This window comes from Salminus brasiliensis, chromosome 19 (genome assembly GCF_030463535.1).
Source record: "Salminus brasiliensis chromosome 19, fSalBra1.hap2, whole genome shotgun sequence".
NCBI lineage: Eukaryota > Metazoa > Chordata > Actinopteri > Characiformes > Bryconidae > Salminus > Salminus brasiliensis.
Window position 1 is genome coordinate 25,768,500 of NC_132896.1, and position 17,280 is coordinate 25,785,779.

Consider the following 17,280-nt stretch of genomic DNA (forward strand, 5'->3'; position numbering starts at 1 on the left):
GTAAATACTCTGATATTATTTTACTAAATGCTGTTAAGACTCACAAGAGGTGGATTATTAAAGGAAGAGCACTGCCTATGGATTCTGAACCTTTCTTTTTTTCTTTAACCAAGCTTATAACCAAATTTCTTTATTTTTACAGTTATTTTTTTTCATAGATTTATCATTTACAAGCACAGCTTGCCTCCTTAACATATTTTATTTTAAATTTTATTCTTATATTTACAATTACATATTTAGAAGTATAACTTCTACTTCCAAAACTTATTTATTTGGATTAATAGACATTTTTTTCTTTTAAATATCTGATGATTCGCTGAAGGCATTCTTCATAGAACTGCTGCACTTCTAATTTAAGGTGGAACGATAACCTTTAATAAGACACCAACTTCTTGTTAGATAACGTGTACCTGATTTTAAAAAAGGTTCGTTTAGCAGCCTTTAGTAAGATTTAGTAAACGTTAACTTCTCTAAAACTGATCACTGCGGTGTTCTTGTGGCCTGGCGAAATGAGGGAAAAGCATCAGTCAAATAAAAGCACTGCTAAAGAACCACAGCTGAACAAGTGCAGAACTGTGAAGACATGCATGGGTGCAGGAGAAACACCATAAAGAAGAAACAAGACCCAGGTGGAGGACTATGAACAGGTTTATTTTTTCAGAATGCAGATAGATTACAGACATGTTCATATTTTGGTCTCTATCTTCTGTCCATAGTCAACATGCTCCATTAAGGCTAGGCAGTTCCAGTTTTATCCCCCTCCCTCCCCTCCCTCCCTCCCCTCCCCTCAATAACGTTTTTGGTTATGGTTAACCAACAGAAGAAAAAAAAAATGGACTCCAACCTCTTAACCTCCTTTTGTTTACATTATTCCCATTTTTCTCCTTGAATTGTTCCTGACTACACAGCATGAATGTTAATATTTAAAGCTCTGTCAACTTCCCAGGAGTGTACAGTTTTAAATAACAATAATAAAAAAAGAACTTTTTCATGCATAGTTCATTTTGTCTGCATCATCCTTTATGTAAAAAGCAAGTTTTGAGTATACATGTACATAAGACACATAGTAAAATGAGTTAATTGCAATGGAATGTATTAAAGCTTCTACCTGCAAAAGGATGTGCATGTATGTGTTTCTTGTTGTTTTGGTAAACTCTACGCATGTATAAAATGCTAGGAAAATAAGCATCCAATTTAAACAAAGTTATAAAGAGGCCACAGAGTTATTTTCGGTACTGCATAACAGGCAATACTGCCACGAGTAAGGCCCGTCTCCATGTCCGCGCAGAACTCGCAGAGCAGACAAGCTGAGATGTACATTTTAAAACTACACCAGTCACTCGCGCACAATTCCTCCACAATCAAATATGCAAATAAAAATATACACTGCACAGTCTGACATGGCTTGGGTCCGACGCAGATATGATTTAGTCGCCTTGCATCAATAAGAGCGGCTGGGGGATGTACCTTTGCAGAATCTGTTGGAAGTTTGTAGCTGTTGTGTTCTAGAAATCGATTGCCCCCACCATCCCAGTTTACCCTACCCTCCCCGTTTACCCAACCATCCCAGACCTGTTAAACAAAACATGATTCTTTTGCATCTGTTGGTGTTAGAGTTTCGTTCTTTTTCTTTCCTTTTTTTTTTAAACTATAATGGTTAATTTAATTCAACCAGAAGCCTTTCAACCAGCAAAACGGCTTGTGGGTCAGACATCGGCTTTTGATTGGCTATGGGGTCCCACTTTTCTGTTTTGTTTATTTTATTTTATGCCCTCTTCATTCCTCTGCCCATCAGGCAGGCGAAAACAGTCATGACCATTTTGGGCTTGACTTCTACCAGGTCGTCGGGCAGGGCGTACACGCGCGCGCCAATCTTCCTGGCCATTGACACAGCATATCTGGAAGGAGGCGACAAGCATGAGCAGATTATACACCACAGAAAATGACATCTTGGCAAAGTAATCCAATTTTAAATCTAGGCAAGATATCTAGTACTTTCCATTTTTAAGCTTTCTATAGTTATAGATCCGTTTATGCGAATTATTTTATATGCATATTTTTTCCTAAAGGAGCACATTTTTTCAAGTCCTTGCCCTCAGTTAGCCTCAGTGACCAACCATTTAGGCCAGTGGTTCCCAACCCTGAAGGACCCCCTCCTGCACATCACATTTTTGTGTTTTCCACTTCTACCGTCACACTACCTTTAACTCAGAAAGGTCTTGTTAATTAGCCAATTATTTGGACCAGGTGTCCTGCGAGCATGGTAAGCACTAAAGGTCAGAGCACACCAACCAAACATCCTAGGACCAACCCAAATATTCTGAGGTTTTAGAATGTTCTGAGGAATAACTGTCTGGGGCACAACAGCATCATTTTCCATTTTCCAATCCTAAAGATCTGAAGACTTGCAGGTTTTAAATTCAGGTTTATAATCCCTGCTTCAGACAGGATTAAATGTACATGGGGTCCTGTGGTAATTCTCTCTTTCATGGTGGCTTCAGTGGGAGCTTTTTCCTGTCCAAATCAACTATGTCTTTGTTTTTCTCCTTCATGCTCTGATAATTACCCAGTTCTTCACTGAACTCAGCAATCGTCAGCAAAATTTTGTACCCATCCGGACCAAAATCTCTATTTTTTCAGGCAGATGTCAAATAAATGAATTCTGGAAAATGAAGACAAATCTGGGTTTGTACTGGAGCGGTACCAGCAGCTTTTTAAAAAGGCTAGCTTCTCCTCATAAAAGATGGCAAACATTAATAATCATAGAGAGACTGCATCGCCTCTGGGTAGCGTTTTAAGTGTACTTTGAGATCTTGGGCAATAAATAAGTCCTCTCCATCCAAAACGATGACATTATGATGACAAGCTAAATAGCGCAACCGGTGAGCATTTCGCTATGGTTACCAGAAAAATGTGAGCTCAGTTTGAGTGGGTGCACAGGTGCGTGTGGAGAAGTCTGTTCTAGTCATGGCCAACTGCTCAAACAAACACAAATTCAACATAAATTCAACCAAACCATACTGGACAAACAATAAAAACCACGCCGTACAAACCCTACATTTGTGTTCGATCGAGTTCACCTGGTCGGTGTGCTCTGGCCTTAAGATTTTCACTGCAGAGGACCTCCAGGGACACGGTTGGGAGCCATGGACTTTGGCCATTTGCATAGTCATTTTTTTTTTTTTTTTTTTTTTTAAAGTAAATTTTTATACAGATACGTTTTTAATGTATGTTAAATAAGATCATAATATGACAAGTGATTCCAAACTATTAAAACAGGATCCTGGAAAAACTCTACCAGTTCTGGACTTACTTGGCATTCTCCAGCTTGTCCTGCTCAGATAGACTTCCAGTCTTTACTAGGTCGTAATGAACGCTGCCTGGCTGGATGGCATCGATGAGGTCCAGCACCGGCAAGCTGGAACTGATTTCTTTGTCCTATGAGTACAAGATCGCAATCACATTCAATTACATACCAAAGTTTTCAAAATTGCATGACAAGACTACAGCAGGAGTACTCTCTGAAAAGGCAGCAATCACCCACCTTGAAGCTTGAAATTTTGGTCGATTTCCCTGCTCCTGCCAATGTTTTATTAACCCAGTTGACGATGATGTCGTCATTCACCTTCTCTCCATCTCCCAGGTCCTCAAGTACATTCAGAGTGTATCTAAAGTACACAGACAGAAAACAAAAAGTCAGTACAACAAGCTAGTAACAAACTAAGCAATATCAAAAAACGTGCAGCTCTAAGGAAGGTGAATCCCATAATAAATTCCCTCGACAAATTTACTTTCTGCTTTTACATTCTTTATGCACGTAAATCATCCGAGACATGCTCTATAAATAATAACGATGTACACACCTCCTCATCAGCTGCCAGACCAGAGCCAGGGTCAGCGTAGGGTTGCCATCATTCAGGTCTTGCCCTCCAATGCCCACTAATGAGAATTTGGCAGTCGTCTTTCCCAGTTCCACAGCATAGTTACAGTTTTCCAGCTGCACTCAGAAAAGCATACAGGTAAGTAATGATGCCATTCTAAATTAAACATTAAAGAAGCATTTGAGAAGTGGTATTTTTGCACACTTGGGCTCCCCCTGCAGGTTAAGTGTGTAATTCACAGCAACAGCAATCACAGAGTAAAGGGAGAATGTGGACTAAGGAAGTAGCAATATTCCAGGACTTTACAAACTTTAGTTATGCAGTATATGTGGGCGTTGTCCTGCCCACTCCACCAGAGTTACACAGAGTTACAGAAGTAGCAACCTCTGAGAAGCTATTCTCACTTTTACAAGTCAGTGGACCATCAACATTTTAAAGTGATTATTTTAAGGTTAAAATGCTGCAGAAATGTTGTATTTAAATGTATTCCACTGTTGACATTAAGTTTCAGAAACCTCAAGTATTCTTCAAAGCTATAATGAAGGAGATCTAATGTAAACCATAAATTTTCATTGGAAAACATAACTGAAGGAAATGTAGCCTGCCTGGCTCGAATGCATGTTGCATGTCACACTGAGATATAACCAGATTGCACAGACATTTGTGTACTGTTTTTAAACTGTGTTTAATACCTATGTTACCAAGCTGGACACAGTGCTCAACAGGAAAACACTTGGCCTCCGCAAGATAAAACATTATCTAAGCAGACCCTGTAGTGTAACACACACACATGTTGTGCAGTAGGATGAAATTACAACCAACACGGACATACCTTTTTCATATTGGCCCCAATTTTGGGGTACGGGGGCTTATTGACTTTGTTGTTCCAGTCAACTGGCACTTTGATGCGCTCATAGAGCTGCAGAATGACCAGGGCATCTTGCAGGTCACTGTAGAGAGAATAGGAGATTAGCCAAGTACTAAATACAGTAATTAAATACAAGATTACAGTCAAAACAAGACATAAGCGTCTGCGAAACAAAAAAAGGGTTAAAGAGTTAATGTCGTGTACCCATATAGGTGGTTGACGTGTGGATTAACACCCAGCGAGTTCATCCAGTTCCGGAATGTCCTCTCCTCTCTGGTTTCTCCTGAAGTGAGAGGAGGGTTAAAAAAGAAGAAGAAAGAAAAACAACAACAACAAAAAAAGTAGTTTATTATGCAAACACTGGGTGTTTCACAGCTTATAAAGAAACAACAGAGGAGGCTTTTTGGGGCTGATTAAGAAACACTGCTGTTTAACCACTAGAGGGCACCAAGACCCACCTGAGCACAATAGCACTCTGTACCTCAGGAAATGACCCATTGGGTCCCTCCCTTTACTTCTCAGCATTTGGACCATGTTCCAATCCAAAGAGAAAAGCAAAAAAAAAAAAAAAAAAAAAAAAGAGATGGTCTTGCCATATGTGCTCTTCAGTACTATGACTGAATACTCACTTACATTAAAACTACAACACGGATTTGCTTTTTTAAAACTTATGTTTAAAAAAAACAAAGAAACAAAAACACCACCAATAACCGTGCGCCCCTACAGGATGGTATTTCCACTGAACTGGCAGTGGTGGGAAGGGGAAGCAAGGGAGGGGCTGGTTTTGCTGGACTGGAATGGGGTCAGTGTACCCACCCTCCAAAAGGCCCCAGTCGATGTCCTGGTTCTCAGGTTTGGTCAGCGCTGGGTACTTATTGAAAAGATTGGCCACAAACGCCAGGTTAAGTTTAGGGTTTCCAGACACCACGTCGGCCGGAGTGACAAACTGTCTGCAACCCAGCCTGTCAGCCTGCACCAGCATTGCCTCTGCTCTTTTCAGGTCATCTTTCTCCTGCAGAACACGCACACAAAAACACAGAAAAGGTCACAGGATGCCAAAGTGTTCCTTGTACTTTACTTATCCAAATTTGCCCACAAACACTTTGGTTTCCAGGGCTTTGCAAAAGCTATAGCTTACCATCACATAATACTAATCTATCTTTCTGCTGCCGCATGCTGCGGTTAAAGGCAATAAGAGAGAGGAAGAGGGTGTAAACAGTTGAGTGGAAAATGTAAATAGTGAGTGTAACTGCATTACAGACCCTTTATCTAGGATGCTGTACATAGCATCGTAATAGCAGTGAAATTATGATTATTTATGATAACTGCAAAGTCTAGTAACGCCTCTCTATCATTCAAAATGTTGACAATTTAACATCTGCATTCCAAAGAAAACATAAAACAGAATAAAATAAAAAGCAAACAAAGAATGTCTTTTCGCAACATGGACAAAGCAACACCATGTGATATCATCAGCTTCAGATAACACAGGATGAAACGGAAGTGCAGACTTTCAAAAGGGACTATTCATAATGCACAAACAAAACAAGCCTGAGGAAAAGGACCTTGCCTTTCGGGCATGTTGATCGCAAAGTGACCCTGAAAGTGACTGGAGAACAACGACAGCTTAAATTTGGCGTGAAAAGACCTCTTTCTCTTCCCTGCTGTCCAGCCACAGCCGTTTCCCCCGCCACCACCCAGTCCCGGTCGGCTGTATTTGGCACCACGAGGGGTTAAGTACATTCACATGGCATTGTAGACCCCTGAATCACTGAGCGTTTCTCCATAAATCACTGGGCTGCAGGGAACTCAGCACGGCTACTTTACACAAAACTCCCGACGATAAATGGTTCAGGCTGAGGCCATGTGGATGAAACCTGCAGAAACAGCCTCTCCTAAGACAGGAAGATAGGGGAGGAGGAGAACCTTCACAATGGGGAGTTTGGCATTAGCAGTGTTCACAGATGTGGTGACCATGTCGTTTGCTACAGACATGGACAAGACAGCATGCTAAATTTACCCAGTTTTCCTATTACCCCAAAAGTTGCATCATAGGTGTGGTGAAAGCTCAGTGTGCTGACTTAACTCCATCGGTCTGGCTTTTTAAAAAACGGTTAATTTTTATATATTTTTTATATTTACATTTACATTGTAAATATAAAATATCATATATTTTATATCATATCGGACTCCAATTCGTATATATATTTATAATGTCAAGCTCAATATCACTCAAGCCCAGTACAGAACGTACCAAAGCACAGCAGAGCTAACAAACAACTAACCTATATACATAATTTAAGGGTGGGTAATAAACATAATTTAATGATACAATGTGTTACAATATTTTTTAGACATCTGATAAGTTGTAAAGGACAAAAAAATAAATAATTAAATTCTCATCTCACACTGCACTGGACTAACTTTGCCCTCGGTGTGATTAAACTTGAGTAGATCAGTGTACTAATCTTCAGTATACTCAAAGTGACCGGATGATTATTAAATATTATTTTTTATCTCAAATGATTGTGGGTTCAGTTCAGGTTTGTATTTCAAATGGACCAGTCAAACACATGGGTAGGGATGGGATTTTAGGTTCACCTTTATGCCTGTGCAAACTTCTAATGACATTAAGATGCAATTTATCGCAATAAAAATAAACACTCATATTTCACAGCCAATAAATATTAGAATATAGTATTTTTTAACTTAAATCAAAATTAATATACATTTAGACTTTATGTGCTGACTGGATGTTTCCAGTGAAGATATCTAAAGGCTTTTTGTAGAGATTGTTTACCACATATGAAGGCTCAATTATAAGCTCCCCCTTTGAAGAACATGAACTGGATTTTAATTATTTGTTTCAAGAAGTACCCAGCAGATGTTTTGAAAAAGGAAGTGCATTAAAAGGGATGTACTTTTCTAATAAATACATTTAAAAGATACATACTTATACTACTACATAAGGTAATTAACTCCACCTAGTAAATTAACATGGTCTGTACAGCAGGTGTGTAATTCTGTCAATGAGAGCCTCCACATCTGTTTGTTGTGGGCGTGAGCATTTTCAGGCACATACTTGAGCATGCATTAAATCAGTAGTCTCTGCTGTGCCAAACTACAGTGCCATTAACTCCCCCTCTCCGCTTACTGCTGAGCTAAGACTCCACATAAACACTTGTGCTCAGGCTGGTGCAGCGTGCCAAGTCCTCCCCATAATGTCTTGAGCATCTGCCAGAGTCCTACAAGAAACCCTGACAAACTTTTGCGCCTCTGACAGAGGAGTGCTGGGATACTGCCTCACTGTGGGACCACCCATGTGCACACACACACACACACTTCACACTTTTAAAGCTGAAACTATGCTGCTAGTACGAGTTAGGAACAAGTGTGTGTGTTTTGAAACAATGACACCTCCCAAGCGGTGGCATGCATCAAACAGAAGAGTGGAGCAATGTAAAATTCTAGTTTCCGGCCTTTTCTGTACTTCATGTGGTGATGAATAAGCAGTAGGTCAGGTGCTGACCCTAGAAAACCTGCTGTACTTCACATCAGCAATGCCAAAGAGATGAGACAGGGTGTTTCTGGAAAGTCCATCACAACCCCCACAAGCATAAAGGAATTTTGAGGCAAACTTCAGTTTCTCTCCCTGGTTCAAGTACACACGATCTACCACAGCAAATCAGAAGAATTTAGAGTAAGACTCACGTTGAAGCCTGCCATGTTGATGTCAATGCGTTCCTCGTTCTCTTTAAGGCCTTTGGGTGCAATTTGGTTCAGGAGGTGGAAATAAGCCCTGGAGTCCTGCAAGAATCCAACAGAAACAGAAAAAAAACAAAACAAAAAAAAAAACAGTAAACACCAAACACGAAGTGGAACTTTTCACAGATGCAAGACTGAAGGATCAAAAAACACAGAGAAAACCATAAAACACATAAGCATGCTTGTGACTCTTGAGATGGTTCAAATACAAGGATAAACACAGAATCACAGGATCTAAAATGCAAAAAGAAAAATGATGACTCATGCCAAAGGGGAAAAACTTGGCTGAACGTTTGGAAAAAAGTACCTTCACATTGTTTGAGAAGTCTGAAAGCTAGAGCACAGGGGAAGATAGTTGGTAAGAGATAGTACCACACAGAAGAATACTGCTTATTTCTTTGGTGTAGATAACAGCACCTTATTTAATGCGCTAGACATAAATCCTGTATGCAAGGCTATTCACATTGTACACAATATATAGCAAAAAGTTAATGGCCACAAACTTTCTTTCAAAAATAAAGAGAATTGAAAAGGGATCTGTCTGCCCCTGAATTGATAAATTAGGGTTGATAACACTTTCGGGCATAAGTGGTATATCAGACTATTCACACATGTAAAATATAGAACATGTCACTGTTACATATGTGCAAAAATCTTGAATGTCCATTTTTGCCAAATTGTAAATCTGGCAGTTGCCCTTTACATAGTATTCAAATGTAATAACAAATGGACCAATAGAAATGCTACAAAACGACAGGGAATATATATATATATATTTTGTTTTTTTTTTCATTTTACATTATGAAGGTTTTTTTCCCCCTTCTCCTGTAAAGTTGTCATTTTGGAAATATGCGTTGTGTTTTCCATGACAGGATCTATGATGTGGGGCAGTCAAAATAAAATGCAGAAGTGGAACATGCATCGCTTTTCTGCACTGTGATTCATAATTACTGCCCAAGACGCTCTCTTTCCAGACAACACAAGACCCGAGGGTCTACTATTACGTCTTATAATGTCTGTGCTAGGAAATAGAACTGGGGAAGAGAGGGTATTTATTGATTGATTAATATAGACATACATTTATTTAAATAAAATAAATAAATAAATAAATAATAATAATTAAAAAAAAAAACATACACACACAACTACAAATGCAAAAAATGTAAATCCTGCAGTCTGTAATGGGTCTATTTAAAAAGAGAATATTTGTTTTACATTGATTTCTTCCTAGGCCATTTGGCTACTTATATTAGTTACTCTTCCATTAAGAATGTCTCCATCTCACTTTCAGCCACCACAAGAGATGGAGAGATGAGACATAGAACTATAAATACCAGTGGTTAGTTAATCGACAGGAAGGAAAGAAAGAAGAGAAAGGGAGAAAGATAGAGCTATATAGAGAAAAATAAAGAGAGAAAGACAGCAAGAGAAAGTAAGTGCAATAAATCTTTTTCATGTACATTGCAGGTGGGCTGAAAACAAATGGCTGCTTGCTCTTCCTGGCCCCATAAAGACCAATAATGAGATTGCTCTATAGCTCACGCTGTCACTGCACACAGTATCAGGGCAAGAGCCAGTTCATCAGGCATCAGTAGGTGGTAACACTTTTCTACATAAAAAAACTACTTCAACTAACTGACCAGGAGTATAATATAATGACTATCACCTGACTAAAGCTCAATTTATGCTTCCCCAGAAATGTAATTACACATCGTGGCAAAGCAAGCCTCAGCAAGTAATCCACTTAGAAGCGTTGCATTTCCTCCTTAGTCACCATTTTTAAATTCAGTTGGACGAACACAGATCATGGATAAATGCTCATACTGTTAAGACTGTTGAAAAATGGTTGCTTGAGAAAACCAAATCATTAAATCTACTGATCCATTTTAAATTCCTCATTCATGTGTCTCAGTGGCTGGATAAGCACAGAAAATTCCTTCTGCCTCTCTGTTCTGTTCTGGCCATATGGACCATCTCCTCAATCATTTCCTCTCCTTTCGCTGCAGAGAAATTTTTCTAAAAGTAACAGCTATTCGCTCCTGCACCAACATAATCCGCTCGAAAGTCAACACAGTGGCATAGAAACCCCTCGACAGACTAGTGCTTTGGCGGGGTAACTGCAGAGCGACGCAGACGCACAACAATGCACAAGCAGAAATGCTCAAAGCGGCATAGACACTGTGCAGAGTCGATGCAGAAGCATAAATCAGTCTTAACAGTGAAAAATCTCTAACCTCAGGAAACATTTAAAAACTTTATGAATGTTAATTAAATTACTTTGGTATAATTCAGATTTCCTTCTCACTACTTATGACTCCTCATCACAGGATGCCATCGGCCCTTAAAGGCTAAAGGCCAGAAAGTGCCTTCTTTATGTATCAAACTGTCCCTAATGCAACATCATTAGACAGCTGAATGCAGCATTCACCATCTATAAAAATATAATTCACCTACTGGTGTATTTCGCATCATTAAGCTCACATAAGCCTATGGAGATGGAATACAGATAAGACACTGACATGGTGGCACACCATGCAGGGCACCTTGATCACCCAACCAGGCTCACCTTGATGTCAGAGCTGAAGTTGTTGATTTTGTGCCAGCCGGCATTGTCCAGGTGGTAGTTGGCCCAGCGCAGAAGCAGCTCCTCTGGAGACAGCTTCATTAGATCCTCTAGTGTCTCACCCTCCCGCAGCAACGCTGCCAGGGCTGCGAAAACACACATTCAAGTGTCAGCACAATTCTGCAAATGTATACCTCAATGACAAAACAAATGCAGGCACACCTTAGACATAACCAACCGGTAAGCAGAACTGTAGGAAAGTAAACAGAACACTGGATATCATGCAAAAGATCTCTCCAGACCCTTCATACCTGGACAATTTTATGGCAAACAGCACTAATAGAAGTGTGTGTATACAGATGTCTGTGTGCGTGTTTATTTTCTGCGGGTTAACAATGTAATACACTTAATGTTGGATACTTCTACGCAGTAAACAAATGTAAAATCAATAATGCCCCAGCTTCATTTGCCTAATTGGGTTCTTTTTATCTAGGTCTAGGGATTAGATGATCTGATCACATTTCATATTTTATTTTTTATATATTTTTTAGATTTAAACTGATGACTCATATAGAATACAGTGTTTCTGCAGTATGGTGGAACTACTAAAGATAATTTCAGGCCGTTTAGGTCATGAACCAATCTAATTATCTGAGTGCTTTCCATCTCATCACACCCTGGGTGGATTCACTACAGGACTGCAAACTTCACGCTTTACTGCACATGCATCACTATACTGACGGTAAGGCAGCGTAAAACCCAAAGCCCTGCAAATTCCTACACTGCAAATTAGAGAGTGGGCAAACTGCTCCTGAGGAGAGCCCTCAGGGCTCTCGCAGCCTGCTGTGCTGATCAAATTCTTCCCCGTATTTAATAAATCACCCGCAAGGGGACTCACTATCTATCTGTTTATGTGAATTCCTGGCTGATGCAATCAGCCTCTGGACCTCTGAATGGTGCCAGTGTTGGGGCCAAGTGCCTGACCAAGAGCGGGTCACTGGTAATGGGTGAGGGGAGGCTTACCCTCGTTTCTGCTTAGCTCGATGTCAGCAAACAGGCCAATCTTGATGATTTGCCACAGCAAGCCCAGCACCAGGTGAGGTTTGCCTTCTCGCAGGTCCAGAGCGCCAATATTGACCACATGGCAGCCGATAGCTGAAGCAGAGTTCAGGGCCAGGTTGAGGTTCTCCTGCAGTGTTGTTGACACAGGATGGGTTAGGATAGGTTGCAGGAAGACCTGTAGTCTCCATTTAAATTGCGAATTTGTATGGAAGTATAACATGGAATTGAAATATTACTTAGGTTTTCTCAAATTGATAAAAAAAAGTAAACACTAAGAGAAGGCCAAAACACTGAAAACACTGAGAGAAAACCAACCTGTATTGTGAATGGTGTTAGTTTCTTCTTATTTATTGTCCTCTCATCAATTGTATCAGGCACTGACAGGTTGATCATTTTACTGGTGGCAGACAAGACACTCAAGTTTAGAGGTTTATTCCCATAAAAAGATTTGAGAATAGGACTGTATGAACATTTTGTCCAAACTCACCACAGCACAATTCCATCGCCTACAGCCTTGAAGAGGCTGTCCGTGTTGGGATTCATGGGAAGCACATGCTTGCAGTCGGGGTCCTTTTCCAGCGCTGTGTTAATCCAGTTCACAAAGGCAAATCTCTCCTCCTCTGGATCACAAAAAAGGCATTTACATGTATTGACTGCACTCACATTCCTCTCCTCCACCTCACTCAAATGACATACGCTTCTTAATATGTGTTTTGAGAGGCATAACCTTGGCTGATAATGACAGCTAACCCAAATATGGCTTTCATGGTCACAAAGTACCTTTGAGTCGCCAAAAAATGCAATATCGTTCAATATTATTAAAATATTATTAAATAAAAAATAATTGTTAAATATTATTAAATATTATTAGTATTATATAAAAAGATATTAATACTATTATTGTAGTATTATAAATTGGAGGGCAAGTATGAAAAGCATGTGAAAGCAGAAGGGCAAAGCTTTAAAAGCCTGCTTAGTTTGCTGAAGATTGAAGTAACCTGTAGAAGTTGGACTACTGAAAATATTCCCAACATGTGACCAGAAATTACAATTTAATTTTAAGTCTGACTACTTGGCAGTTGAGACAATGAACAATGAACATAGGGTTATTCTTGACAAACCAGAATCAGAACGCAACAGTTGCTGTGTACTGATCACAGCAACATTAAAGGCTAAATTACTTGGTGGTTGAGGTACGTACGTAGCTGATTAGATTGGTAAAGAGGCTGCAATTTAGGAGGTGATTAGAACAGGGGTGTGGGCTGGGCCCCATGTGCAACCCCAAATATAAGGGGCAGGATTCTTTTATCTTTACCTGTAGTATTTTACTAAATAAGACTACTCTGAAAATTCTGCCCACCATTTGTGCTTTACAGAATCCATAATGGGGTGTTTTGCTTGGAGCCTAATAATCACCACTTGCAATGAAATGTGTAAACTGAAGCTCAACTCTCCTTTCCTCGCTTACTATTAGAAAGCTATACAAGAGGGAAGTAAGAATGAGAAAAAAATGAACAACTTCAATGCTCACTAAATGTGGCCCTCTTCCCATATTTCTGTAATGTTACCTTGGTTCTGACTAGCCCATAAAAATGAAAATGCCATATTTGTGGGTGAATAATGACACAAGCAGGTAATAAGCTTGTGGAAGAGGGAGATTCACCCTCAGAACTCTCTGCTGGCAGCAGACACCCACCTAAAATTACACAACTCAAATGAAGAATATTAAAATAATTTTTAAAAAATGCAGATTTATGTACAATCAAACCATTTCAGGCAAACAGGACCAAAACTCTAAACTCTGTATTTGAATCCAGATTGGCTCCTATGTGCTTTGTTACTGTTTTCATTCCTACAACGTTTAAAGAAATATAGGGGGCAGACTTGCACCTGAGTACGAGTGCTGTGTGCCTGCACTGGACAGCTCAGACGTGCCCCCAATTGCCAAGATGCCCTCTTTCCTGTTGATGGCTTTGCGGAAGCTCTTGGCAATGTCGCTGCTTTTGAGCTCCTGGAAGATCTACACAGAGAAGTAAGAGAAGAACAAACTGGGTTAAGACTTCACTTGCGCTACAGCTTTACTGAAAGGCCTCTGCCTGAGGGAGACCATTTCACACTTGGACCCAGCCAAGAGTGCAGATGCACATATTCCATTTGCCACGCCCAAGCAATCAGACTGGGCCTTTTCAATTCCAAGTGGAACAAGCGGCGAAACCAAGCTGCCGGCAGCTGCGCTATAATCCTTCCCACCGCGCCCTGACTTGCTGACCATTGCAGCAGTGCAAACAAACACTGGGCCATTGACGGAGGAGAGCCTGCATTTAGTGGAAGTGTTGACAGCCACAGGGGAAGGGCATTGTCCACAGCACAAGCTGGACGCATACACTGAGATGGAGTCATCTGTCCTTGGGTATTCTGCACCATGCTAATAATGACTCAGAAGAGAGTGACTGAACTCGTTCATGGCCAGCTGGCAAAGGCTTAATCTAATACTCTAAACTACCCATTAGGAGAAAAAGTAAGGGGGGGAATAATAATAATTATAATAATAATAATCATAAAAAATACAAAATTGATTCTCTTAGTCAAAAGCACTGTAACATTCCCCACCCCTGGCGGTTATTTCAGTTTGAATCGGATAGATTTGGTTTTGGCTTAAAGCATCTGCTGAATCTGCTAATCTAGGATTTACCACAATAAGTCATCCTCTCTCCATCTCCATCCCTCTTTCTGAGTGTGTGCCATATGCTCAATCAGACAAACCCAGAACACCATTAACCATATTTACTAGAAACCCCTAATAGCATTAAACAAACTTAAGAGAAACATCTAAGCTTCTCACAGAAATCCATTACCAATGCAGGCAACAGTAAAACTGCACCTTAATCAGTCAGTCAATCAAAACCACATACAGAAAAAACAAGGAAGACAGACCTTAAATAAATCAACAAATAAATAAATAAATATCTTACCGAGACAAATTCGTCAAAGCTGATCCTATTGTCCTTGTCTTTGTCACCCTCAGTCATCAGCTTCTGGATGATCTCACGGACTTTGTACCCTGGGAGAGGCAGATTGGCCTCTTTGAACAGGTCGTGGAGCTCGAAGTCACTGATGTAACCATTGTTGTCCAGATCTTCACACAGACAGAGAAAGAAAGACACATCATGTCTTATTGCACGATTCAGCGTGTCACTACAATGGGCAAACATCTCCAGTAGTGAAACAGAGACAGTGTCACTTGGAATACAGCCACGGCTACGACTGCCAAGCCGAGTCAGTTTATTAGCAAGCGTCACCCACTGCCATTAAGAAAGCAATAACAAAAGACTGGGTGGTGAGAGTGTAGTTAAGGAGTTTGGGACTGTTTGGACAATGAAGGGCTTGTGTGTAAAAAGCAAATTACACCAGGGGCACCCTATTAGGAAATGGAGGAGTAGGAAATAAAGTGCTTCTTTGATCATGAGGTGCACTTCACATCAGCTTTAATTAAGCCATGAGGCCTGGGATGATTTAAAGGTTTCTTTACACCTACTGAGCGCTTACTGTTCCCTGAATGCTAACGTCCACTAGCAAGGTGACATGAGCCTATATTCACAGGAGCACGTACATGAAATGCATTGCTAACGCAGTGCCTTAAGTTTACCATCAATGGTTTTGAGAGAAAACTATAGTGTGTGCTCTTCTTTTCTTTGAATATGCTCTTCCATTTGGGAAAATTAAGGAATGGGATTGCCAGGTGGCACAATTGTATAAGCTTGGGTTTTCGTCACTGAGAGATCACAAGTTTAATCCCTGGTGATGCCACAGCCTCACAAAAGATGTCAAGCAGTTTGAAAAAAATGCTTCTTGGAGGAAGTATGTGCTAGTCCTTTGTTACAGCACGGGTGGCATTGAGTGACAGGAGGAGTTGGACAAAGGTAAATTATTTTAGATACTGCTCAAACTTCATTCATTTTAAAAACATTTCTCAGGTTTGACCATATATTACAGTGTCCGTTTTCTCAGAGATATGATGACTGTTCATTCAGTATTCAGTTTAGAATTCCTTCTACGGTCTGCATTTCTTACATACCGTAATACAGTTACACAAAAAAAATTATTGCAGAAAGATATTTAGCACTGCATAATTGAGACGCATCACTAACAGCTCAAACGCTTAGCATTGTGTTGCTAGCGACAGCAGGCTAGCACACAAACACTCCTGAAGGACCCCTGGGCTGTTTTTCCAGCAAACCCACTCGCTTTTGCAGACAAACTCGCTATTATGGAGAAGAGACTACAAGAGAAGTCCTACAAGACTTTTGGTCAAGGTTGACAACCAGCAGAGTCTGTGAGAAACCTCAGCTACAAGCACATAGTAATCTACAAAAATGAGCTTTAACTCTGTCTCTGCACACGTGCACAGGGTGCCAAGCACTCCACTACGATAATGTTGAGAAACTGAAGGCCTTGAGATAAAACACCTTCGTTTTCTTTCTCTTCTTATCTAGGATTTCAGCTCATAAACTTTCAAAAGACTGGTTTTAAAGAAAGCAGTAATGACATACATACATACACAGAGTTCTGCTTTGCACTCTCTGCCACTGTTAACCTATAAAGACAGGCCTACTGTTTCTAATAGGTTTCTAGTTTAAAAAGATGGCAATGCTTTAGTGTAAGTAAATTTTACTGACAACTTACTGACTTTAATACCATAATTAAATACCATGAAATACTGTGAAAAGGCCAAAAGCTGTTTGTTTTGGTCACCCCGCTCAACCCTAGAAGCAACTAAATATACATTTTATATCCTTTGCTGTTGCTGATTGTACTCTTTATTACCACTATGCCTATTACTCCTTTAGCTTGAATTATACACCTTTAACAGTATTTTACTGTTGTGTTCCTTACTAACATTATTTACTATATCCTCGCTACCTTTATGTTCTTTACTGATCTTGCTTGCATACCATTTTTGTCTGTCTTTTAACCCCTGCCAAGCACTTTGTTGTATTATATGTACCAAAGACACTTTTGCAGCTACATATAATTATCAAGACTACACAGCAAACGGTGTAGGAAAACGTAGACCTTTATGATGTTTAGTCAGAATAAACTAAATAGACTTTCTACTAATATTGCATAATCTACCGCCACCC

At 40.0% G+C, this 17,280-nt stretch overlaps 1 protein-coding gene across 3 annotated transcripts in view; it reads right to left on the bottom strand.

Moving 5' to 3' along the window:
- Nucleotides 1-783: 783 nt before the first annotated feature.
- pls3 (plastin 3 (T isoform)) overlaps nucleotides 784-17,280 on the bottom strand; it is a 30,673-nt gene continuing 14,176 nt past the window's right edge. For 2 of the 3 annotated variants that reach the window (XM_072663392.1, XM_072663391.1), the window contains exons 3-16: nucleotides 15,112-15,275; nucleotides 14,030-14,159; nucleotides 12,627-12,759; nucleotides 12,455-12,536; nucleotides 12,101-12,266; nucleotides 11,081-11,223; nucleotides 8,461-8,556; nucleotides 5,566-5,761; nucleotides 4,954-5,032; nucleotides 4,714-4,831; nucleotides 3,864-3,997; nucleotides 3,545-3,668; nucleotides 3,314-3,438; nucleotides 784-1,898 (exon numbers count right to left, since the gene is read on the bottom strand). In XM_072663392.1, coding sequence (XP_072519493.1) covers nucleotides 1,766-1,898; nucleotides 3,314-3,438; nucleotides 3,545-3,668; nucleotides 3,864-3,997; nucleotides 4,714-4,831; nucleotides 4,954-5,032; nucleotides 5,566-5,761; nucleotides 8,461-8,556; nucleotides 11,081-11,223; nucleotides 12,101-12,266; nucleotides 12,455-12,536; nucleotides 12,627-12,759; nucleotides 14,030-14,159; nucleotides 15,112-15,275 — 1,823 coding nt within the window. In that variant the 3' untranslated portion in view covers nucleotides 784-1,765. Of the gene's footprint in view, nucleotides 1,899-3,313; nucleotides 3,439-3,544; nucleotides 3,669-3,863; nucleotides 3,998-4,713; nucleotides 4,832-4,953; nucleotides 5,033-5,565; nucleotides 5,762-8,460; nucleotides 8,557-8,821; nucleotides 8,849-11,080; nucleotides 11,224-12,100; nucleotides 12,267-12,454; nucleotides 12,537-12,626; nucleotides 12,760-14,029; nucleotides 14,160-15,111; nucleotides 15,276-17,280 lie in introns of all 3 variants that reach the window. The other variant, XM_072663393.1, reaches the window with a different exon arrangement.